Below are 26,429 nucleotides of genomic sequence, written 5' to 3' on the forward strand. Positions count from 1 at the left end.
TACTATTTTATTTGTTTATAAAAATATTTTATATTGGTGTATAAATATCCTTTGCAGATATTATATATTATTATTAAAGTCGCTTTAAATAGCTGCATTTTAAGTAAATTGCATCACGTGAAAAAAGCTTTGATTGAATTTGTGAATTTTTAAACCTTTTTTCTTTCAATTCCAAGTCCAACTTGAATTTTATTGTGATAGACCTTGTCTATTTTATATGCGAATATTCCAAATATCTGTCATCTGTCCATTAATGCTCCAGGTCTTTTACTTCCTGCACTTGACTTACATTCGCCCCTTATGGGCCTAATTGAACTGGCTTAATTGAAGCCAAACGAGGAAAAGAAATTAGCCAGCAGTCATTTTGAGCGTAAGCAAACAATTGACAACCAGTCTGTTGGCCAAGTGCAGGACAAGGAAATTTTAATTAATTAACACAAATTTGCAGTGTAATAGAGACGCTGGAAGCACAAGTATCTGGCGGGGTTCGAGATGTTGGCAAAAGTAAACAACGGCAAATGCTTGAATTTCTCACTCTAAATGGGCCACTTGACTGCAACTTTAATTAACTGGAAACGTTATGTTTGTTTTTGAAGGCGGCCAACAACGCAAAGACAATGGCCCAGAGAACCAAGATCCAAAGGCCAAGAAGATGGGGTTCTCGAAAGATAAGGGCCCAAAACACATTGTCTGGGGGCTGTTCTCTACCCAATGTTTAATCAATGTAGTTGGAAATTTATTGGGCTAATTGCTTTCTAATTTATTGGGAAGTGGAAACAGGACAATACATAATTATTATTATATGATGAGGTGGTGCACAGCAAAAATTCTTTGGTTTATAAGAAAATTTAATCAGCTTTAAATTGAAAGCATATAATAAATCTACATGATGCATTATTTCAATAATTATTTTTTTCAATTTATATAGATTAAAACAAAGGTAAAATGAAAGCTATAGCTTTTTATAGGCAAAGTTTTTTTTATCATTGAATTAAATAAATTATTAAAGAATTATTATTTGGCTTTTACCAAATTATTTTATTCAATAACAATCGAATTTGATTTTTTTGCTCTATTAAATCATTATAGATTTTATACGAATGGTAATTGTGTTAAATTGTATTAAAATATGTTTTTATCTATAAGTGACACGATTTCGTGATATTTTTTGCAGTGTTTTTAGCTTCTGATCTGCGGCTTCTAATTATTATTTTGGCAAATAGTAGGCGCAAACTGGCAGCTCATGGAACACACTCATTTATTGTTTATTAGCCAGCAAAGCTGTGAAATATCTTGGGCTCTTGTTTCCACTGTTTCCAAGTCACAAGATACGAATGCGTGTGGTATGTGCTAAACAAATACTGGCTGAAATTTCAATTCCCCCTTTTTTTACAGTTGGTGAATCATACATATTACTCCGCTGGGATGGAGTTTATTGTTTTGTTTTTGTTCTACGCTTTTTTCATTTGTGTTGGAAAAGTTCCTTCCTGCCGCAGACTTTGCTTTTGGTACTTTTGTTTATTTGCTTTTATCGGTTTCTATTTTTGTTTTTTATTTGCTTGGCTCTCAACGCTCTTCGCGCCAAAGTCCAAGCAAAGACACTAGAATAACAAGATGCGTAACGGCCATACATTCGTTTGGCACTATGCAGCCACTTTTTTGGTGAAGGCCAAATTTGCTCTCTTTCCGCTCGCTCACGTTGAGAGCGTAAGAAATATAAAAATAGAATTTGCTTGCTTGCGTGAGTAAAAACAAGAGACGAGAACGCGTATATGTGTGCGTGCTGTGCTAGAAGACGATTTTCGGGCCGAAATCAATTCTGATCGAAGAAACGAATTTACATATTTGGAGTTGTGGCCAATTTCGTAGCAATATGATGAAATAAAATAAAAATTCCCTGACTATTATAATAATTATTATAATAATAATAAAAGCAAATACAAAGGAAATTATTATAACTACTGTAATTTGAAACATAAATTTTCCAAAAAGAAGACATAACATTGAGAAATAAATATTTCATAAAAATAATAATTATTTTTTAATTTCATAAAAAAATAATAATTTAATTAATAAATAATAAAAATAATAATTTTATTAATAAATAATAAAAATAATAATATTTCATAATAATATTTCATAAAAAATAATAATACGTAGTAGAAAATAAAAATTAATAAAATAAATAAAAATATGAAAACAGTTCGTTGCAAAAGTCATATCGTCAGGCACGAAGTGCGGACACAAGCACTCAACAATCATTGCCTTATTAATTTTTCTCACGCCGCAAGCTGAATACCCTAATGACAAGTATTCTAATATAAAGTCTTTCGAAATTTATTTTGTGATGTACATAGATTCGTCTATTACTGTTCACACATGAACACGAATATATTTAAAGACTTACAATTTTGGGCTCCGTTCATATCTTATGTAAATGAATCGAGAGCGATAAATTATATTTAGGATTTTGTTATCTAAGGCGACATGGGTGCATTGCTCAAAAACATGTGCACACCACATGAGTCAGTCACTTGAGATCGTTCCCCGCCTCCTAAAATAGTCCCTTAGTGGGAGACCACAGATAAGGTCCTCGCCGCTCAAGATAGGCAGATGTGCCCGAGCGTGGGACCTCGATAAGGCGGGGACTATTTACTTAGGCCTCTGCGTAGGCCATTTACTTTAAGATGCGATTCTCATGTCACCTATTTAAACCGAAGATATTTCCAAATAAAAGCAGTTTCTTACAAAAACTCAACGAGTAAAGTCTTCTTATTTGGGATTTTACATTTGGTCAATCGAGCCTTTAATCGACTCTGCAGTTTCCCCCTACCAAAGGTAAGGAACTCAGAGAAAGGCCAGCTCCTTTTAAGCATCTTACAGCTAAAGGTAGCAAAAATAAGTGACTCTTGTTTCCCCCTACCAAAGGTAAGGAACAGAGTATAAATATAAAAAGCAAAAAGATACAAAAGAATCTTTTATGTTTTAAAACAAGCACCTTATAGTCTATAGCTAAAGGTTGCTTTGTGTACCATTATAAATTGTGGTAAGGCGTGCTTGAGGCCATACATCAGCAATTGTGAAATTAAAAAGTGCATAACAAAAGTGCCTTATAAATGCTCTAATAGCATTAAATCAGCTCATAAATAGAGTGCAGTGTATATGCCATAAGAGCATAAATTAAATAAAAAGTGCCTGAAAACAGTGCCTTATAAATGCTCTAATAGCATTAAATCAGCTCATAAATAGAGTGCAGTGTATATGCCAAAAGAGCATAAATGCCGAAATAAATGGCTAAAAAACAAAAAATCTGACTGGACTACAAAAATAATAAAACGTGCCAAATAAAAAAAAAAAAAAAAAATCATCTTTAAACATCGACGGAGCCTTAAAGAAGAGAAGGAAGTCAAATTCAAAGGAGCCTCTACCAGCAGCAGAAGCAGCAACAACAGCAGCAGCAGAAGCAGCAACAGCAGTAGCAACAGCAGCAACAACAGCAGCAACAGCAGCAGCAACAACAACGACATCAGCTAAGTCAAAACAAGAATTTTCTGTTTATCCAAACACACATATATATATAAATACATATAAAATACATATACACGTACTATATATATTAAGAAATTACAAAAAATTTTCAAAATGATGTCAGAAAAGACTATTCAATTCCTTAAGAAGCAGTCCGAAATTATTTTGGAAATTAGAAAGTTGGAAGTAAAACCAACATTAACAGATGTAGAAATTCTAAAATTAAATGAGCTTCAAAAATGTTTCATTGCTAATCATAGCAATTTGTTAAAGATCGGCGTTGTCGATCATGAATATTTTAACGCGAAGCAGTATGATTTAATAATGATGGTGTTAGAAAAAATTAAAAATAAAAATGAAAAAATTAAGGGCGAGTCGGTAGAAAACACTTTCCCTAAATCAAACACTGTCCCTAAATCAAACCCTCCCCCTACATTAAACCTTGAAATGTGTGGTCACCCTGAAAAAGAGGGTATAGCACAAAACAACGCTTTAAAAGTAGAGCAGGCATTTCGAAATAATGTTGGCCAATTTCGAGTATATCTAGAAGATACGTCTAAACAAATAGACAGTAGTCCAGATTTCCTTAAAATAAGGAAAAATAAAATTGAATTTTTATGGCATAAAATAGATAACCTGATTGAACAGGTGAATAGTCATTTTGAGAGCTCGCTATTCGAAGAAGAAATTAGCGAACTTGAATTTGACAAACAAAATATTATTACAGCCATTAATAGTCGACTCAGTGGCACAATAAATAAAGCTGAAATGTCGACGGTTGTTAAGGCGGAGGAGTTACCAACCCTGCCTAAAATACAGATTCCCACTTTCTTTGGTGATTCCAAAGAATGGGATCTTTTTAATGAACTCTTTACAGAGCTCATACATGTGAGAGAGGATCTCAGTCCTTCTCTCAAATTTAATTATCTAAAGTCAGCATTAAAAGGAGAAGCCAGAAATGTGGTTACTCATTTACTGCTCGGCTCTGGAGAAAATTATGAAGCCACTTGGGAGTTTTTGACCAAGCGATATGAGAATAAAAGAAACATATTCTCAGATCATATGAATAGGCTTATGGATATGCCAAATTTAAATTTAGAATCCAATAAGCAAATAAAGACATTTATTGACACGATTAACGAGTCAATTTATATTATAAAATTAAAGGCACAATTACCAGAAGATGTGGATGCAATTTTCGCTCACATAATTCTTCGGAAATTCAATAAAGAATCACTCAATTTATATGAAAGCCATGTTAAAAAGACAAAAGAAATACAGGCACTTTCTGATGTCATGGACTTTTTAGAGCAAAGGCTCAATTCTATATCATCATTCTCACAGGAAGTAAAACCTGTAAAGAAAATGATTAATAATAACAAGAATAAAAATTATAGTGACAATTGTGCATATTGCAAACTACCAGGGCATTATTTAATTCAATGCCATAAATTTAAAATAATGAATCCAGCAGAACGGTCTGACTGGGTAAGAAAAAATGGGATTTGCCTAAGATGTCTGAGGCATCCGTTTGGTAAAAAATGTATAAGCGAGCAGCTTTGTTCGACTTGTCGTAAACCTCACCACACGTTACTTCACTTTGCAGGTCATAATCCAGAAAAAGTGAATACGTGTAGAACAACAGGTCAAGCCTTGTTGGCCACGGCCTTGATTCAAGTAAAGTCGAGGTATGGAGGCTTTGAACAATTAAGAGCATTGATTGATAGTGGCTCTCAAAGCACAATTATTTCAGAAGAGTCTGCACAGATTCTAAAATTGAAAAAATTTCGGTCTCATACTGAAATAAGTGGAGTATCTTCCACAGGAACGTGCATCTCCAAGCACAAAGCGGTTATTTCGATAAGAAATTCTCCGAAAAATTTAGAAATTGAAGCAATTATTCTCCCAAAACTTATGAAGGCACTTCCAGTCAACACGATTAATGTTGATCAGAAAAAATGGAAGAACTTTAGATTAGCCGACCCCGATTTTAATAAACCGGGTCGCATTGATCTAATCATTGGAGCAGACGTATATACTCACATTCTGCAAAATGGAGTTATAAAAATAGACGGTCTCCTTGGGCAAAAAACTGATTTCGGGTGGATAGTTTCTGGATGTAAAAAATCCAAAGGAAAAGAAACCATTGTAGCCACAACAATAGAAATAAAAGAGTTAGATCGCTACTGGGAAGTGGAAGAAGAAGAAAAAGATGATATCGAGTCTGAAATCTGTGAAAATAAATTTATCAAAACGACAAAAAAAGATTCAGATGGGCGATACATTGTGTCAATTCCATTCAAGGAGGATGTCACCTTAGGAGATTCAAAGAAACAAGCGATAGCTCGTTACATGAATCTGGAGAAAAAACTAAAAAGAAATGAAAAACTTAAGGTTGACTACACTAAATTCATGAATGAATACATGGATTTAGGACACATGATTGAAGTGAGTGATGAAGGCAAATATTTTTTACCGCACCAGGCAGTGATTAGAGATTCAAGCCTTACGACCAAATTGAGAGTAGTTTTTGATGCTTCAGCAAAAACTACGAATAACAAAAGTTTGAACGACATAATGTGGGTTGGGCCACGAGTTCAAAAAGATATTTTTGACATTATTATTAAATGGAGAAAATGGGAATTTGTTGTTTCGGCAGACATTGAAAAGATGTACCGACAAATTAAAATAGATAATAATGATCAAAAATATCAATATATTTTATGGAGAAATTCTCCAAAAGAAAAAATTAAAACATATAAATTAACCACAGTCACTTACGGAACTGCATCTGCACCATATTTGGCTACCAGGGTTCTGGTAGATATTGCAGATAAATGTAAAAACCAAGTTATTAGTGCAATAATTAGGAATGATTTCTATATGGATGACCTAATGACTGGAGCTGATTCGGTAGAAGAAGCTAATAAATTAATAACATTAATTCTCCATGAATTGCAGAAAGTTGGATTCAACTTAAGGAAATGGATTTCCAACAATTCCAAAATATTAACCACTGTGGAGGACACAGGGGACAATAAGGTTCTCAATATTATCGAAAATGAATGTGTTAAAACTTTAGGACTAAAATGGGAATCTCAAAATGATTTATTTAAGTTCAGCGTAAATTGTAATGATGAATCAAAAAATATAAATAAGCGCGTTGTGTTATCAACGCTAGCAAAAATATTTGATCCGTTAGGATGGTTGGCACCAGTCACGGTTTCAGGAAAACTTTTTATTCAAAAACTTTGGATAAATAAAAGTGAATGGGATCAGGAATTATCCATAGAAGATAAAAATTATTGGGAAAAATATAAAGAAAATTTATTATTGTTAGAGAATATTCGAATCCCAAGGTGGATTAATTCAAACAGTTCTTCAGTCATTCAGATTCACGGATTTGCGGACGCCTCCGAAAAAGCATATGCTGCAGTAGTCTATGCTAAAGTAGGACCTCATGTTAATATAATAGCTAGCAAAAGTAGAGTCAACCCTATAAAAAATAGGAAGACAATTCCCAAACTCGAGCTGTGTGCAGCTCACCTGCTTAGTGAATTAATCCAAAGACTAAAAGGATCAATTGACAATATAATGGAGATCTATGCTTGGAGTGATTCCACGATTACCTTAGCATGGATTAACAGTGGTCAAAGTAAGATCAAATTTATAAAAAGAAGAACGGATGACATTCGGAAATTAAAAAATACTGAATGGAATCATGTTAAGTCAGAGGATAATCCAGCAGATTTAGCATCCAGGGGAGTGGATTCTAACCAGTTGATCAACTGTGATTTTTGGTGGAAAGGTCCGAAATGGCTAGCAGACCCAAAAGAACTTTGGCCTCGGCAGCAGTCTGTAGAAGAACCTGTCTTAATAAATACGGTATTAAATGACAAAATAGATGATCCTATTTACGAATTAATAGAAAGGTATTCCAGTATAGAAAAACTTATACGTATAATAGCATACATAAATAGATTCGTGCAGATGAAAACAAGAAATAAAGCCTATTCATCAATTATTTCAGTAAAGGAGATAAGAATAGCGGAAACAATTGTTATTAAGAAACAACAAGAATACCAGTTTAGGCAAGAGATAAAGTGCCTTAAAATCAAAAAGGAAATCAAGACAAATAATAAAATATTGTCATTGAATCCATTTTTGGACAAGGATGGGGTTCTAAGAGTTGGAGGAAGATTGCAAAATTCCAATGCAGAATTTAATGTTAAACATCCAATCATTTTAGAAAAATGCCACCTAACAAGCTTATTAATAAAAAATGCTCATAAGGAAACATTGCATGGAGGGATAAACCTAATGCGAAACTATATCCAAAGAAAGTATTGGATTTTCGGGTTGAAAAATTCGTTGAAAAAGTATTTAAGAGAATGTGTAACGTGTGCAAGGTATAAACAAAATACAGCTCAGCAAATAATGGGTAACTTGCCAAAATATAGAGTGACGATGACATTCCCGTTTCTTAATACTGGAATAGATTACGCAGGTCCTTATTATGTTAAATGTTCAAAAAATCGTGGCCAAAAAACATTTAAAGGATACGTTGCTGTATTCGTTTGCATGGCCACCAAAGCCATACACTTAGAAATGGTAAGCGATCTAACTTCAGACGCATTTTTAGCAGCACTCAGAAGATTTATTGCTAGACGGGGAAAATGTTCCAATATCTATTCAGACAACGGAACAAATTTTGTAGGAGCTGCAAGAAAATTAGATCAAGAGTTATTTAATGCAATACAAGAAAATATAACGATTGCAGCGCAGCTTGAAAAGGACAGGATTGATTGGCATTTTATTCCCCCGGCAGGACCTCACTTCGGAGGTATTTGGGAAGCTGGAGTTAAGTCAATGAAATACCATTTAAAGCGTATAATCGGCGACACTATTTTGACTTACGAAGAAATGTCAACTCTTTTATGTCAAATAGAAGCATGCTTAAATTCAAGGCCATTATACACTATAGTTAGTGAGAAGGACCAACAAGAAGTTTTAACACCAGGTCATTTTTTAATTGGAAGACCACCTTTAGAAATAGTCGAACCAATGGAAGATGAAAAAATCGGAAATTTGGATAGGTGGAGACTTATCCAAAAAATGAAGAAAGATTTCTGGGTTAAGTGGAAAAGTGAATATTTGCATACGCTCCAGCAAAGGAATAAATGGAAAAAGGAAATTCCTAATATAGAAGAAGGGCAAATAGTTTTATTGAAGGATGAGAATTGTCATCCTGCAAGATGGCCTTTAGGAAAGGTGGAAAAGGTGCATAAGGGGAATGATGATAAGGTCCGAGTGGCTAAAGTAAAGATGCAGGAAGGATATATCACTAGACCCATTACTAAAATTTGTCCCTTGGAAGGAATAAAGTCTGTTGACAAAAATGAGGCTGACCAAGAGCCAAAAAGACGAACTAGAGCGACATCGGGAATGTCCAAGATCGGAATCATTATGGCAATGTTGTTGTTTGTGTTAAGTTGTCAAGTTTCTAGCGCATTACCTAAAGATATAGCACCAAGATATTCTATAGACAAAATAAATAAAACCTCAGCAATATATCTAGACCCGCTAGGAGATGTTGAGATTGTGAGTACTTCTTGGAATTTGGTTATCTATTATAAAATGGATCCATATTTTAAAATGTTAACAAAGGGTAATGCGCTTATACAAAGTATGAGGAAAGTTTGCGAAAGACTTCATAGCTTTGAAGAGCAATGTAGTCTAGTCTTAGATAATATGCAAAGTCAGTTATCGGAACTTGAAGAAAACAATAAATTGTTTATGATGCAGTCTAGATCTAGAAGCAAGCGTGCTCCTTTCGAATTTATGGGTTCCTTGTATCATATTTTATTTGGTATAATGGATGAAGATGATAGAGAGCAATTAGAAGAAAATATGAAGAATTTGTTAGATAACCAGAACAACCTTGATAAACTAATTCAAAAACAAACATCTGTGGTTGATTCAACTTCTAATCTATTAAAGAGAACAACAGAAGATGTTAACTCCAATTTTAGAAGTATGCAAATAAGAATTGAGAACATGACAGAAGTTCTTAAAGAAAATTATTATGTTTATAAGGAATCAATAAAATTCTTTATGATTACGAAACAGCTACACTCATTGATTGAAGAAGGCGAAAAAATTCAAGCAGGCATTATAAGCCTGTTGATTGATATTAATCACGGTAGGCTAAATACAAATATTCTCAGGTAAGGTTCCTGCGAATTCAAAAGTCCGTCTGCAATGTACTGGCTCTCAAATTGAATTGTTTGATTTGCCTCAGCAAGGAGTTTTAAGCATTGCGCCATATTGTACGGCAAGAATCGACGATAAAATTCTAGTTGCCCACCATAACATTCAGTCCGAAAGTGAAGAATTATTATCAACACCTTATATAGGAGAAGTTAGTGAAGTGCCGAAGATTATTTGGGATCCGCTGAAACTATCAATATTAAATCATACTGAGGAATTTGAACGATTGAATAATGAAATTAAATTTATGAAAGAGAACCATCAAAAATTGAAAGATTTACATTTCCATCATATTTCCGGACATGCTGGATTAATTATTGCCTTAATACTAATGATAGTATTAATAATATATTTCATACGGAATGTGCTGTGCAACAAAGAATGCAAGCAATAACCTTTGCAGGTCCGTTGCCAGTACTATAAATATCAATAGTAAATAAACAATAAAATAATATAACAAATAAAAATATACAGTCCACTATATCGTTGTTTAATAGAAAATGTACTTCTACATAGAAAAAGCAAAATGTTTAAAATAAGTTAATTGAGTACAAATTGTTGAATTAAAAATAATATAAACCATAATTGTAATCCAATAAAATTAAAAGCCAGAAAAACTAGGCCCATTGAAATCTTAGTTGCAAAATAAATGAACATATATCAAATAAATACAGTCCACTACTGTTATAAATGCAACTAATATACTAATGTACATCTCAGCTTTGCTGGCCCTTTGGCAGAATGTTCACACATGAACACGAATATATTTAAAGACTTACAATTTTGGGCTCCGTTCATATCTTATGTAAATGAATCGAGAGCGATAAATTATATTTAGGATTTTGTTATCTAAGGCGACATGGGTGCATTGCTCAAAAACATGTGCACACCACATGAGTCAGTCACTTGAGATCGTTCCCCGCCTCCTAAAATAGTCCCTTAGTGGGAGACCACAGATAAGGTCCTCGCCGCTCAAGATAGGCAGATGTGCCCGAGCGTGGGACCTCGATAAGGCGGGGACTATTTACTTAGGCCTCTGCGTAGGCCATTTACTTTAAGATGCGATTCTCATGTCACCTATTTAAACCGAAGATATTTCCAAATAAAAGCAGTTTCTTACAAAAACTCAACGAGTAAAGTCTTCTTATTTGGGATTTTACAATTACTATTTCTAAGCTTTATTTAAATAATAATAACGTTGAGGCAATGCAAAACAAGAATTTTTCGCATGGTGCCAATTGATAAAAAATAATATAGATTTAAACGACGAACGAACTTCTAAGGTAAAGGGCATATTTTTTCAAATTTACAATACATGAGCATACGTGTGCACACATACAGTTGTATGCTATCACTGTTTGCGTAGAAAAGAGCTGTTTGCTGTAGCGCTCTCCGCTCTTTCTCTCTCGAACAAAAACTCAAGAGAGCCTGGAGCCACCTCTAGAGCCACGGCCAAAAAATCGCGTGCCAAAAATTTGTATGGCCGTTACGCATCTTGTTATTCTAGTGTCTTTGGTCCAAGTCTAAACGAGTTTCCACTGACGTTTAATTCAGCCCGAATGATTCTGCAATTTGATTTATGGATTACCGCGAATCGGAATTTTCAATAGCGCAATCGTGTTGTGTGAGTGATGGTTTATGTTTGATTTGTCAGGTATGTAAATATGAAGGCACAGATTAAATCCCAGCGGAGTATGGCGAAATAATATTTCGCTGATTATTGATCTGTTGACTTAGGTGAAATTCGAAGGGTAGACTGAATGGCGCTTAAGTAATAAGATATGCAAAATAAGTTGATTTATAACAGCAAATCAAATCAAAAATCTCACACCGAATGGATTTTTGACATACACTTATACCAAATATTACGCATACGCCCCATTGACCACACTTACATGAATTCTTCCACTGCTGGAATTTATGATAAACGAAGCAAGCGCATATGAAGAATATCACAAAGACGATGAGCAGCGTAAGGATGACTCCAATCCAGATATCGCTGACCACGTGGGCAAAGTCCTGACCATCGTCGCCCGTATATATCCTTGATCCGTGCGCTATATGCGGCGGAGGTGCCCGAGCAGCTGGCAGGACATCGAAGAGATCGTCAGCCACATCGGCAACGTCGTTGGCCGTGGCTGCGCCACTTAAATTGATCTCGACCTCCTGGCGATCGATGGTGAAATTTCCCAAGGCCGAGTCCAAGCCCAAGGCCAGCTGCTCCAGTTTGTTAATGAGTATGGAGTAATTGCCGGGCAGATCGAAGCCGCCAAGATCGAGTTTTTCGCCACTACTGGTGGATGCTGCGGCATCCAAGGTCGTTGCATTGCCATTGAGGCCTTCACTTAAAGTTGTGGTTGTGGCAGTTGCAATAGTTAGATTGCCGGCATCTTCGAGGCCTGCCAGCAGGTTGCCCGTAATATTCAGAGCCTTTAGTAAGTCAGCCATCGTTCAGAACTATATATATTCTGTAATATTTTTTTATCACTTAGTTTTAGTACAGTCGGCACATGTGCTTTCGTATATATTTCTTTCTTTAACTCAGCCGCGATGCTGGAGCTTCATTGCGCGACTGAAAACGGGCGTCGAGTGTAAAGTTGCAAAATCGCTGGCCCGCTTTTTGTCGACACTCCCGATTGGCATATAGATTTTATTTTATTTAATCTCCCAGCTTCTACTTTATGCCGTTTTTCACTTTTCAACTAATTGTGTTAACGCATCGGTGTTAATTCGCCTCACGCATCTCGTACGGTTTTGGGTTGAAAAAATGGTATCTGTATCTCACAGATACAGGCCGCTCTCATTGCTGATTTGTTGCACAAATATTGATCGTTGGCATTAAAGCTCTCCTTTATTTTTTTGTATATATCTCTGCTGTTTACTGTTTTGCTGCTGGGGAATTTATCTTAGCAATAAACATATGCATATACTGTATATCCTTCGGCTATCTATCTGTATGAAATTCAGTTTTATTGATTTGCCAAGTGGAGATGAGGGAAAACATTTGTCATTACTCCGGAGCTGTGCTCCGTTTCGTTTAATCTCTGCCACTTGCGAGGCTGTAAAATCTTCGCATATTTGCCCAGCTAATTCTCGATTACACGTGAAGTGCATAAGGGCAAATCCAAGGCAGCTCACGTGTAAAATGTCGATTTGCTGAGTGAATTACTTAATGATGGTTTAAGATCCATAAACTCCATAAACTAAAGGCCTACGAATATCAACAAAAAATTTAAGCAAGTTTAAAGCAAATAATTTAGAAGGCTAGATTCGCATGAATTTCTTAAATTAAGAATTCAAGTTTATATTTTTATAATATCTATAAATCTATAAAAGTGGCTTGCTGATTTTTATTAATAACACCAATTATATTATCAATCAGTCATTCATTAGAAATCGCTTGTGTGCACATACTCAATCAATAATGCCTATTTGATTTATTCAAATTGGATCAACTGACAACTAGATAGGCGTAACTTAACCCACAATCAGAGGCTTTTCCGAGTCTTGAAGCACACACCCATCTCATTTTATGGCAGACGACTGTTCTATATTTAGAACAGCTTCAATAACAGTCAATTAGGCCGCTTGTTTTCAGCATCTATAAACATTAATTAAAACTGGTGGAGCCCTATTGAATTTCAGTACAGATATCTGGGCATTTAAAAGTCTAGAATATATGCAATTAATGAATAAATCAAGCGGGAAATTTTAAGATCTCAACTTGAATACTAGATCAAGCCAACGACTGATAATGAGAATAGTATATAAATGTATAGTGCTTGGGACAAATGTTTAACTAATCAATTTAATGTCACAACAAATATATATTGGAATGCTAGCAAAAAATAAAACAAAAAGATGGCTTTCATTGATAAATATTGTCATTGACTTTTCAATGGGTTTCTTCATCAAACAATTTATTTAAGTTAGGGCAATGCATTCGTTTTTTATGAGATGAATTGCTTTAATTTAGCTCTCTATTTTATTGTTTATATCATATTTATTATTTCCCGGTTCTTTGTTTTGTAATCACACTTTTATTAAAGACGCAGCAAATCAGCAAACATGCAATATTGAAAAGTAGGAAGCACACGATTTCATTAGGGCTTACTTTTTATAAACACATTTCTTTAATCATTTAGTTTCCGCTTTTTATTAGATATTTTCATTTATTTACACTGCTTGTGTGAAATAATTGTTTACTACGAGTTGAATATTTGGCGCCAATCGTTTTTTCCATTTAAGTTTCACGACCTTTATCAACAATAAAAAATGGTTGAACGTAGTAGTACTTTTGGCCGTTTATTATTGTTTAGCCAAATGAACCGACCGGGCGCGCTTGTTTACAACAATTAAAACTGCTTTCTTGCGTCTTGCAATTATAGCCACGTTAACAGCGAAAAGTTAACTGCCGTCGCGGTGACAGCGCGACGTCGACTGCGACCGCAAAATATTGTTGAAAAGCCAGCGACTCTTGGCAAACAAACCGAATGAATGACTAACTGAGCGTGTGACAAACTGACAGACTGACTGCATGACGGAACCTAGGCAGATGCTGAGATTCAGATACAGATACGGATTGAGATTGAGATTGAGCTATGTCTGGCCGAAACTGCTTCTGACGCGAAGACGCGGCAAATATTTAAATCAAGTGAGACAACGCGATCAACGGTCGCCACAGACAAAAATGACACTTGGAAAATGATAACCTCTACAAACTGCTATTATATTAATAAAACATATAATTAAAATATTTTTCATAAATTTGATCAGCATATATGTAATGTTTAATCCATTCCTTTGTTTATTATAAATCTTATTAATTTTATTAAAGTTTCTACTAATGATTTAAATATATATATATATCTTTATAACTATGATTGAGGTATAAATTCTAAATGAAAGGGAACCAATTTTAAATTAAATATTTGAATGGAAATTAAATTCATATTTTTCTAGGTGCAGTTAGTCTGCTGAGAGAACTAAAACTAGCAAATCAGTATTCATAACGAGTCGATGGCAGGAATTGACTCGGCTTGATTGTACTATTTTCTTAGATTTAATTGTTTGTGACGTTTCGTTTTGATTAAATAAATTTTTTTATTAGTAAATACATTTTATTATAAAATATAACACCACTAAATAATATAGACCTTTCTGATCTTTGGTTTTCTACACACTTAAAGTTGTATTTTCATTTATATTGATATAGTTTATAAATTATATTTGTAATGTACAATAATTATGATTCAATAATATAATTGTAAATAAGTCGTCTGTTTCCGTAGCCGCACTTTTCTCACATTTTATTATTTATTTATTGCTTAATATATTCCGTCTATACTTAATAATAATTGCAGTCTACCTATTGCAGTGAAAGCAATCGTGCTTATGTAAATTTATTAATTAGCTATAACTTACGATTCCGCCATTTCTAATCAGTAATAAGAATTTCTATTCACACAGTCTATTTTGTATTTATATACCATATACATAAATATGAATTTTATCTGAATTTATAAACACCAGTGTTTTAAGTAAAATTTATAAAGTGCAGTCTGGCTTTAATGCATTTGGCTTTGGTTTATTTCCAGTTGCAATTTCGCAGAGGACTATCAGAAATTGTTCTTCTAATCCGGCCATGCATATTTCATGTTTATTGCATATCATTTACATTTAAATTTATGCATTGGACTTATGCTGCCGAAACGTGAGCATTTCATGGACAATTTCACAGCGAGTATTTCATTAGTGTTTCGGTAATATTTGTTATTTGGCTGCTCGGCTGTCGTAGTGTATGTTTTATTATCTTTTTGGTGTTTATTAAAATTTGCATTTAATTATTTCGTTTCATTTGATTATTGGGAATTTGTGGCTGCTGCACTTTGCCGCCTAAACTATGTATGTTCGAAATGTAGAACAATTTCAATTATGTTGTGCTTTAATGCAATTGCATAATTCCAAATGCAGAAGTTGCTTTGTCTGTGTGCTTAGTGGAAGTAATTTTTCCTGTGTTTGCGGTTAACTATTTGTAAATCACAAATTGATTCGATCGACTGCCTGATTATGAATTTTCCATTTGCTAATATTGACTTTTCTGTGTGGCGTTGCACTATTTATGAGCATCAATTGCAATTAGCATTCTGCACAGGCTTAGTGACGCTTGATTAGAGCTTTATCAATTTCGAATTATTTTATTGATATTGGCACTTAAAGCTGGTACCCTGTTGGCACTCAAAGGGGGTGCTCCTAATCGCTTTTGAAGAGCCTTTGTCACGGGCTTTCCAATTGATAGATTACGGAGTATATATGTATTTGCAAATAAATCGCACTGCCGAATCAATCAACAATTGAGTGCATTAAAGTGACCTCTTTTTGCTCTTTAACAGCTAAAAGCTAAATTGAATGGAATTAATTGGGTTAAAAGGCCTGAATGGGGAAGTGGGACAACGGCTGATTGAGTTATTGTTTTAAAGTCGTACAAATGATATTTGTTTTCAATAAGTATATTTGTTTCCAGGTGTCTTGTGGACATTCCCCCCTGGTCATTTCACCCCATTATTAATCTAAAGTATCTGTGTACACATGATTTATTTGGAGTAGCCGGTTGCATTGTGTATCACGGTGATTCCTTATCTCAAGTGGCCACCAATCATCTTGTCAGCTCGTACATACGTCAGATTACTATTTACGTTCTACATTAAATATGAGCTAAATACCTTTTTTAGGCAAAACAACAAATGTGTTTTTCATGCGGTGCGATACGTTTTTTGTAAGTTTCGGTTCGATTTGGTTCGATCTGGTATTTTGCATGCTCTTTACATTAGCTTGGCCATAAAGCTTCGTTAGCTATAATTATTATTTTTATACTGTAATTAACAGGATTTATTGCTTACAAATAGTTTTTAATGATCTCTGATATTTCGAAACAAAACACATATATTTATTTTTTCTATAATGGGGAATATATATAACAGAATGGATAGCTACATTTCTATGCAACCAATTAGCAATTTAGTTTCAATAAATTACCAAATTTTTTTTTAATATACATACCTAGTAGTTTCAATCATTCAAATCAAATTCACCACAACATCATCAAGACCTTAGCATAGTTTTTAACCCTATTGCATGCACCAAAGGTTGTTGCGCTCGCTAACTTGATCTAATTAGACTACTTAGGACAGGAAACTCCCCAAATTAGGACAAACTCACCACAAATTACTAATTAGTCCCAAAAAACGAAAATACTACGAAAACCAGGCGTCGACGTGTATTATTAATATTTATATCATTGCCATGTTTACGTTTATATTTTTTGTGTGTCAGACGCCGGCTGGCAGTAGTGAAAAGTTGTAAACCGGTTGCGCATGCGCCGGGCAAAATAATCAAGTGACACAGCTCACGTGATGACTTCGAAAGTACAAGTTATTTTAAGTAGGTAATTCAACCAGTTTTGGTATTTTTGCACTATAATTAACCAAATGATTTCGTCACACTGTTGCAAACAGCATGCTTTAATTAAAAACAAATGAGGTCAACAGACAGAATGCGACGCCACTGAGTCTGGTGATAAGATCTTGATAAAATTGTTATATTAAAATCATAAATTCATCACCTTTGGAATTTGATGTCGTTCGGCTAGATTACCGCTTAAAGTTCACAGTCATGCTGATTAAGCCATCAATTAAGTAACTCTGCAACGGAATGTTATTAACCCCCGGGTATTTCCCATGCCAGCCCCGATCTCCAAAGCGAACATTCCAGCCAGTTGAATATACTTGGCAAATAGTCAGCGTTATTTGCGGCTTCACTCGCTTCACTTCGCTCCACTCGGGAAAAGGTGAGCAAACAAAGGAAGTGCGCGGCATGGTGGCCGCCTGTAATGCACTTAATTATAGACTTCTGAGTAACCGGGGTCTTTGAACGAGGACTGACCGCATAGAAAGATAATGCTTCTGAATTATGAAATAGTTAGGTAACTTTGTTGGGCCAAGATAATAGCAGGGAATGCGCAGCTCGATGGATTTATTCTTTTAAACAGCTTATATGGTGAGACATAACTTATAAGCAAAAACTCTTCAATAGCACTTTCCAGTTACCTGAATATTAAAGCCATAATCTATGGTTAAAATTCTGTTCCATATTTTATCACTATATATATTTTTAACGATACGCAGTAAGCATTATTGGAATATCAGTGTGTATATCAGTGTGTTCCAGAAAAAATCCAATTAAATATACAATAAAAGATAATAAGCCCTTTTGCATATCCCTATAATCTCCAAAAGGAAAAACCCTCGTCCTATGATAAACCATCTTTTACTAACGCACTCGACTCCAGTACCGAACCACCTTGTCTCCGTTAGATCCCTCATCGGCAACCCTATCGCAACAATCTTTTATCCAAACACAACAAGCCTCATTCTTATTCTCAACCTCCGACCCTTCGAACAAATGCCGTCAGTTGTTCGAACACTCCTCTTTGTGGGATATCTCCCGATGTTCCCGGTCCCCGATTCCCCAGTTTCCCCGGTTCTCCGGTTCCTTTAAGCCAATTTGTAAACCATCAAATCGCGTTAAATGCGCTTTTCCGGTCGCGGCCTCTTTTCCTCTTTTATCTCCGGAGTGACTGCCGCAGCGAGGAAAAATCTCATTGTTATTGTTTGGCTTGCTAAACGGAAATGGTTAGGCTGACAGCAGGCTGTATCCTTTTCGGCTTTGCACCTCCGACAGGTACAAGGACGACATATGCCTTGATAAGGATGCAATCGTTCGCGCTTCTCTCAACTTATTGATTTGTTTACCATTGGGCCAATGCCGCTGTGAGAACGGAAATTGAAAGGCTGTTGGCCCGGGTATTCCACATAGAGTTATGCAAGCGTTTTCTGTAATCATTTCTATTTTTTGGGATTGTCACCAGGCTAGTACTATGCTATACAACAATCTTTTTACGCCCCTACCTCTATCTGAACTTCCGTTGCAGAACAAACGACCAGAACCGTGGCCAATGCACTCGACTCACACACAGTAGCCGGCTTGAAAGGTCGATTTTGGCCCGGTGCTGTTCATAAAATGTCTGAAAAACGAGCGTGTAATTTACGAGCTGTTTGTCAACAAAGCAGGAAAATCTATTTCGTATTTTATTATACGAAAAGAATCGAAAACTGGAACCGAAACTGACCAGCAGCGACCTAATGAGGCGTTTTTGATCGCTTCCGCACCTTGTTGAATAAATTTAAATACTCATTAGGGGCAAATATTGAACAAATCGTCTTAATGTCATGGGGTGACACACTGCCTCATTCATTATCCTATTTAATTGAGGAATATCCACAAGAAAGAGGTGAGGGTAGAAGAAGTTCCAGTTGAAATAAGGTTGGTTGGGAAAAACAAATATAAAAAGGTGTGGGGCTTGGTTCCAAATTAAATTTAATTTAATTTAAGACGTTATAGAAATACCGTTTTTAACTAGATGCATAATAAAATTTCAAGTTAAATATATTAAAACTTTGAAACTGATTAGACATTATGTATATTTTCCGCGTTCTACAATATATCTTTCAGTTTTTTAAACTTTTACGCTGTCATGTAATTTGAAACTCAATGTTTTTATCACATTGCAATAGATTCCTGTGTGTCCTGGAATCCTTCAGCAATATCTACCTTGGCGATCTCAAAAATTACTTTCGAATAGTTTGCTTCCTTGTCAGCCGGCTTCCAGTGGCTTCCTGGCGTTTCTGCCCTGGTCTCCTGGACACACAATCAATCATAATTGTTTTTCAGTTTGTCAACAAACTACGAGTTTGGTGGTGCTGAAGTTTCGAGTTGTCTGTTATCGCAATGCAGCCAGGTTGTGGCTATGGGAGGCTGGCCACGCCCACTTCCAGCGGCATCAAGCAAGTTTCAGCACAAAGCCATTGACATTTGTGGGCGGGCATTTGGGAGGCGAGCGGGAAGAAAGGAATCGCGTTTGCTAGCTTTTGGCGGCATTGCATATAAAGTTGCAGCAAAAAGTGCACCAAGGGAGCCACAACAATAACGAAGGACGAAGGCTGATAAGCGACGAAACGGAAGTGGCACACAGACACAGGACTAGCTTAATGGGTATGGGTGTATTGGTACACTTGGAGAAAACATTTAAGATCTACATATCAGCTTGAAATGTTGACGAAATTATTCATTTGATTTTATTACCATGTAACAATGTTCTAAATCGAATTAATAATTGATTAGGCAACAGTTCTTTTAGCGCTTAGGTTTTAGTTGCATCCTTTCAAATTAAGGTATATATTTTTTCTCTGAGTGCAGCGACAAACGTGTGGCAAAGAAAAAATCGCTTGGCAGGCGAGGATGGGCGACGCAACAGTTTGCCAGGGGATATTGACGGACCAGAGTCGCGTTGAGTTGCTATCAATGGCATTGGAGGAATTCCCCAGTGTGTCCTGCGTGGCAGCAAAGCATGAAAACCCGATTACGCTCAGTTGATATGCAAGGACCTCACTGCCAGCCCCCAAACCCCCTTCCCTTAAGTACATACATAGGGGTATATATACATGGGTATATCTGTGCAGGCGACGAAGAAGTAAAAGGCGTCGCGTTAACATATGATTGTCGTCTGCCTCGCCCAAACATAAAAAGGGATAAAGGATAACGAAGCGCAAATTTCAAATAATCATGAATATTACATGAGCTGCAAGAGTAGACAAACGTTACACTCACATGGAGGCCAGGGCTCCGCTTCCCTTTCTTTTTGCCGGAACCTCCTCCTTCTTGGCGGCGATTTATATGAAAATCATTCACACGTTCCAAATTATTTATTAATGTCTATGCAAAATTGTGTGAATCTAGGGACCAAGATAGGGGGGAAACGGGAAAGTGCCATAGTTAAAGAGGGTTTGAACTGCTCGGAAAGTTAGGATTTGACATTTTTTGTGTTTTGTGTTTAATTTCCAGACTTTCTTCTTTTTTGGACGTTGACAAGGGGTTGAAAAGGTTCGGAAAAGCCGATAAATCGATGCCTTATATTTTCATTTATAATTAAATACTCGAAGATCTGAAGAAATAGTTTTCAGCAAATAGAAAACTGAAAAGATTAAGAACTGAATATGTGTGTTTCATCTACCTTGCATATATATCGTTTTCAAAAACAGCTAAAAAAGTAAAATACAGATCTTCCTATTTGTATGATACTTATGACCATATAAATTGAATATTCCAAATTTAAATTCTTTGATTTTGCCAGCAAGCTTTAAGGTGTATTTAAATTTTAATACCTTTTGACATCCAAATATGTAACTTAAAAATGTATTTAATTTACCTTTGACTTTACTGCCATTATTAAAATAGCAGTAATACCCATAACGCATGAATATTTCTTCCCTTTTACGCACACAAGTACCTTTTGTCAAACAGAAAGCCAGACAGCTTGACTGATATGTCTGCGTGTGTATCTGTGTGCGAGCTTAAGAGTATCCGGATGCTTGTGTGCGTGTGCGTCAGAAGGGAAGCCGCGGCAATGAGCTTGCAATAATGTGATAAGCGCAACGGAAATGAAAACAAGAATAAATGCAAGTGCAAACCGAGCGATGACAGCGGCATAAAAAAAAGAAAGGAAGAGAGTGTAAGTACCGCCAATAACAACAACCAAAGCTGCAACAACAAAGGCGAGCCACAACAAAGACTGAGCACTTAAAAGCCATGCGAAGGCGCCAGCGTCAACATCGCATGGATGCACTGAGAAAAATATATGCTAACTTTCAATATTTGATAAAAATCGATTTTTGGTTTAACTAATAAATAGCAAATATATAAGAAGCTGTGTGTTAAAAGTAAAATAGTGAATTAAAAACGATTAATTTTATTTTATGTGCTGTTCTTTTTTAATTTACTTAGTAATTCATGAGCCTAGAAAGTCAGTTTTAAAACTATGAAAACTCATTATATTAAAGAATATTATTAGTTATTATAAGGTTGTGACGCTAAAAGTCTTATCTTCCCGCAATAAATGTTATAACATTATAAAATACATAATTTATTAATTAAAGAGCTCAACTTTTGAGTGCAGTGTCAGCGGGAGGGATTGAAAAGGGCTGTGCAATGAGGAGCTGCCGTCATCAGGCATTCAGGCAATAAAAGCAAAATTGCCATTGGAGCAAGGACCCCCTGCATTTTCAATACCCCTGTGCCACCAAGCCCCCTTAACCCCTTGCAGCCACGCCAACACCATCCCATCATCACATGTGGCGCTTTTGCCTCAATTATTTTTATTGGTTCGGCGCAAAAATTTACGTTGCATACTTTGCAGCGCCGCCTGGCATGGCGTTAATTTCGTTATGGAAAATTGCAACGACTTGACATGTGAGCGTGAGATGGGGAACCGGATGATGGGAGTCGGGAAAGTCGAATGGTAATGGGCATAAGAGGGACAGGACACTGGGGAAAATAGTCCTTGTAATCGGAATTAGTTCAGTTAGCAATGTTTTTATGCCAGATATTGGGTAACTTAATGGTATTCGCTAGAAAATCTTATAGTTTATGCAAGATAAATATAAAAATGCCATCCTATTAAAGAAAGCACATAGTTGTAAGAATAAATATTTGTTGTTATGATATAAAAAGAATACTAAGAAAAGATTTAAAATTTTGGAAATAAAATTCTTTAATTTTAATTTGCAATGATTTAGATCACCTTGTTTTCCCCCGTGTCGTAGAACCTGTGGCAAAGCGGAAAATGGGAACGTGCAGCATGGTGCAAGGGAGCCGACAATGCGGCGCCACTGCATACAATTGAGCTTAATATTGAAAACTTTCGAGTATCTTAATTAAAGGTTAAGTGTGTGTGAGCCTTTTCAAAAAGAGAATGGAGAAAGAGCTCGAATTATGGTAATTTGTGTTGAAAGGCTGCTAAGTGGGCAATTGAAACGGTTGAATGGGTGCAAGATTTACGGCTAAAGCAGAAGGAGCATTAAATGCCAATTAAGGAGCTGTTGCCAAATATTGGTTAAATAATTAAATCAGTTGATTCATTTGCATACGCTGTATTCCAGATTTAACCTTTTTAATTGATTAATGTTACTCCAATGACGTACCTTTGTTTGGCATTGCTTTTCCCTCTGACTCTATAATTAATCCATTAATTCATTTGTACTCAATATGCAGCTCAAAATTCATTTATGAACCACTTTAACACACACTGTTCAGTCGTTTTAAATTGAAAAGGTCGAATTAAAAAAGTGCATAGCTATAAAATAAATTGAGCATTATTTATCAAAATAAGTGACACTACAGTAAGACCAATGCAATTTGCAATTATCCTATAATTATACAACAAAAGCAATTAAATTCAACTTAATCAAATTGCAAATTGACAGCTTCAAATGCAGAACCACCCCTCGATAAAACAAATGCAATTGACCTGCATTTCAAATTGCACGAATTTCCATCTCCCTTGAATTGAAGCATCGAACATCTTTCTTCGGCCCCAGTTCAATCAATAATCGAACGTGTGAAAAAAATATATAACAGAATGATGTCGAAAAATTGGTAGACTCGGGGAAATTTATACTCGAAGTAGCCGGCGCCAATAAAAAATGTAAATTGTATGCGCAATTTGAAGAGCAAAATCCAACACAATAAATACAAATTAGATGAAATGTCAAAGCAAAAACAGGCCAAGTGGGTTATATAGGCAATGATCGCTGGGGTGAACCAAATTCTTCAATTGAGTTATTTTAGTATCATGAAATATTATTCATATAATTGCTTTACAACTTTGTAAACGTTTTTTTTAAATTAAAATTTAATAAATTATTTTTATTTAAGTTTTAATTGGTAGTCTATTAAGCGAAGCTTATATTTTATACCGCTCGTAAGTTAGTTTTGCTTTTTTTGTACTTTTGTGCTCCATAACATTACGCAACATCTAATTAAGCTTGAAACAATTTTAAAATGATTTTTTATGACCTAGCATTTTTTTAGTCGAATTAAGATCCACCCTAAAAGCATTTTTATGCTTCGTCTCCGGCTGAATCATGGTGCAAATCCAATCCGCCTGGCCGAGTCCTGACCAAGTACAAGTTTCAAACTCACGTAGGACGCCGTGACCCCCACCCGCTGATGGAGTCCTGCGAAATCCAGCCCCACACCCAATCCTTGATGTCTGCTGTTATCGCCGAGGGCGATATTTTCAATGCGCTGTCGGTAAAAATTACGCACTCTTAGTTGGTCGCCTTCGTCCGCGGATGTTTTCGGCGACTTGTCTGCCGGATTCATTTTTCTTTTTTGCTCTTTTCGCTAGCCAAAGGCGGGACATGAATATTTAAAAAAAAAATTCGCCAGGCTCATTGCAGGATTGAGACGATGTTTCAGATGCTTAGATGGCGAACGATGGAGGCGCAGGAGCCACCACGCACACGCACAATGAATAATTTAAGGACCCCGAAGACAGACGGGTCCTGGCATCATCAAATAAATGCCAAATGAGCAATCAAAGTGCCATGAAAGACTAACTAAGCAGAGCCACCAACTGATGAGGGGCTGTAAAAAATGATGTACACGAATTATCGGGACAGTGGGTGGCTGTGGGAGGCGTGGGTGGTGTTTTGGTTCCCGTAAATGAAGCGCGTAAACAGCAAATAAAGTTGAGAGAAATTTTTACGCATTTTTTACTTGCATAAATAATAAAAATTTCCCTTATTTTTTTGGCTTTTTTCGCGGAGTAGAAAAACGTGTATTTTTGGATATTCTTTTATAACACTGAACTTAAAGTATGTTTAAAAAGAATTTAAGTTAGTAATTCTGAAAAGAAAATTCATATACTATTTAAAACTTTCTATAATCTTAAATTATGAGTTATCTAAAGATATAGTTATCTTTTTCGATAGAAAGGATTTATGCTAGACTATAATACGTTGCTGCTGCATTTTCCTGGCGAATTGGTTAAGAAAATTTAAAGTGGTCTACGCACCGAAGACAAAAGGAAATAGCTGGCGAAACTGAATTATAGATTCAACTCGAGGCGAGCAACTTGGCAGGCGCTCCTCCTCGATGGAAGACAAAAACTTATTATACGCCGGGGCTTTTGCCGCATCAGCTGGGACCCCAAAAGTGGGTGGTGGGGCGATAAAGTGGGTAGCTGCACTCACAGCCCCGTATTGTCGATACATAAGCAATTGGTATGTACAACTGCGCCTCCTGGTTTTCCGACTTGCCCCGCTCGATTTTCCCCGGCAGCTCGGCAGCCTGGCAGAGAAATGCGGTTATGAATTCCTGAACAGAAAAGTCGGGGCGCAGCGGCATCGACTGCAGTTGGTTCGCACAAGAGGCTGAAGTTTTTTATTAAAACTTGTGCAGCGAAATGAGCGTTGGGCTAAATAAAATATAAAAAAAAATAAAAAGTTTCATAAAACATTTGTGACTTTGCGCAATTTTTATGGCTCTCGACTTTAAGTTGCCCGTGTGGGCCAAAAGTGGAGTAAGAAACGGGGGCATTAACTAGGCAACTATTGGTCTGGTATGGAACCCAGGCACGTTTTGTGGCCACAGTTCGAAACGAAAGTGGAAGAATTTATTGCACTGACATACTAAGATGCTTCCTATTTCGTTATCGAAATGGGCCAAATGCGCTCGAGCGTATAAATTGATTGTGCCCCATGATGAGCTAGGTACAAAGAAATATGTTATCTAGGTTAGTTGTGGCATTATTGATCTGCCATTTATCTAACTAGGTGATAAGCGAGTTGATAAATTGAAACTACCAACGCTTCTAGAAATAAATGATTATCTCACAGCATGCCTAGAAAATGTTCTTATATCTTAGATTTGAGAAATGAAAACATCTCAAATGTATGCTTTATTTGAAAACGAGGCAGATACTCCGGCAAAAGTCATCGGTTTTCGTTAAACACAATTTTGCACACTCAAATGGGCGTAACATAGCCCTATTTATGTGCACTTTCAACCTATCATCTGTGCTTACTCACAATGGCTCAACTATGGTATCAGTTGTTAGGTTGAAATGCCAGGACACAAAAGCATACCAAAAATCGACAGAATCCATGACAGAAATGCAACAACTTAAGCTCTGGCAGCCACACAATACACAAATCCCAGTTTTGGCTTAAATGCCGAACAAATTTTGCAACAAATTTTGCCGTTATCGAAATGACCCATTGACTGCTGTGCACTTTGGCTCACACACACACACACACACACACACGCACACATACGCACATTCAGGCGCAAACAAACACTCTGAAACACATATCGCTCTAATGAAACGCAATATCTTCGAGACAATGCTAATTGCCAACGATGCAAACAGAAGCTGCATTGAGCGCAGCATATGCAACCAAATTATCCGACGAAATTCTACAGCCCGTGCACTGAGAGAAATACTTAATATAAATATACAATGGACATTCAATAAATTGAAACCCCTAACTCATAAGTAGATGGGCCAGCATGTTTTTATATTTTTAAAACTAAATCACATTCTTTCGTCAAAACAAATACAAATATATTTTTAAAGTTGCTCCCATTTTTTCGTTGTGTATGTGCAAGCCCGACTGGCATATTTGTGTGTGAATGTTTGTGTAGAAGCATTCATTTCTGTGAACGTTTCGTTA

At 36.0% G+C, this 26,429-nt stretch overlaps 1 protein-coding gene across 2 annotated transcripts in view; it reads right to left on the reverse strand.

The window, feature by feature from the left end:
- Nucleotides 1-26,429, reverse strand: part of LOC117141607 — a 44,123-nt gene that overhangs the window by 16,617 nt on the left and 1,077 nt on the right. The window contains exon 1 of one of the 2 annotated variants that reach the window (XM_033305122.1): nt 11,694-12,890. The exons of the other annotated variant lie outside the window; for it this stretch is intronic. Within the exon in view, the coding sequence (XP_033161013.1) occupies nt 11,694-12,246 (553 nt within the window). The 5' untranslated portion in view covers nt 12,247-12,890. Of the gene's footprint in view, nt 1-11,693; nt 12,891-26,429 lie in introns of those variants that run through there. 2 annotated transcript variants of the gene reach the window in all.

The sequence above is a fragment of the Drosophila mauritiana genome, chromosome 3L (assembly GCF_004382145.1).
Source record: "Drosophila mauritiana strain mau12 chromosome 3L, ASM438214v1, whole genome shotgun sequence".
Taxonomy (NCBI): domain Eukaryota; kingdom Metazoa; phylum Arthropoda; class Insecta; order Diptera; family Drosophilidae; genus Drosophila; species Drosophila mauritiana.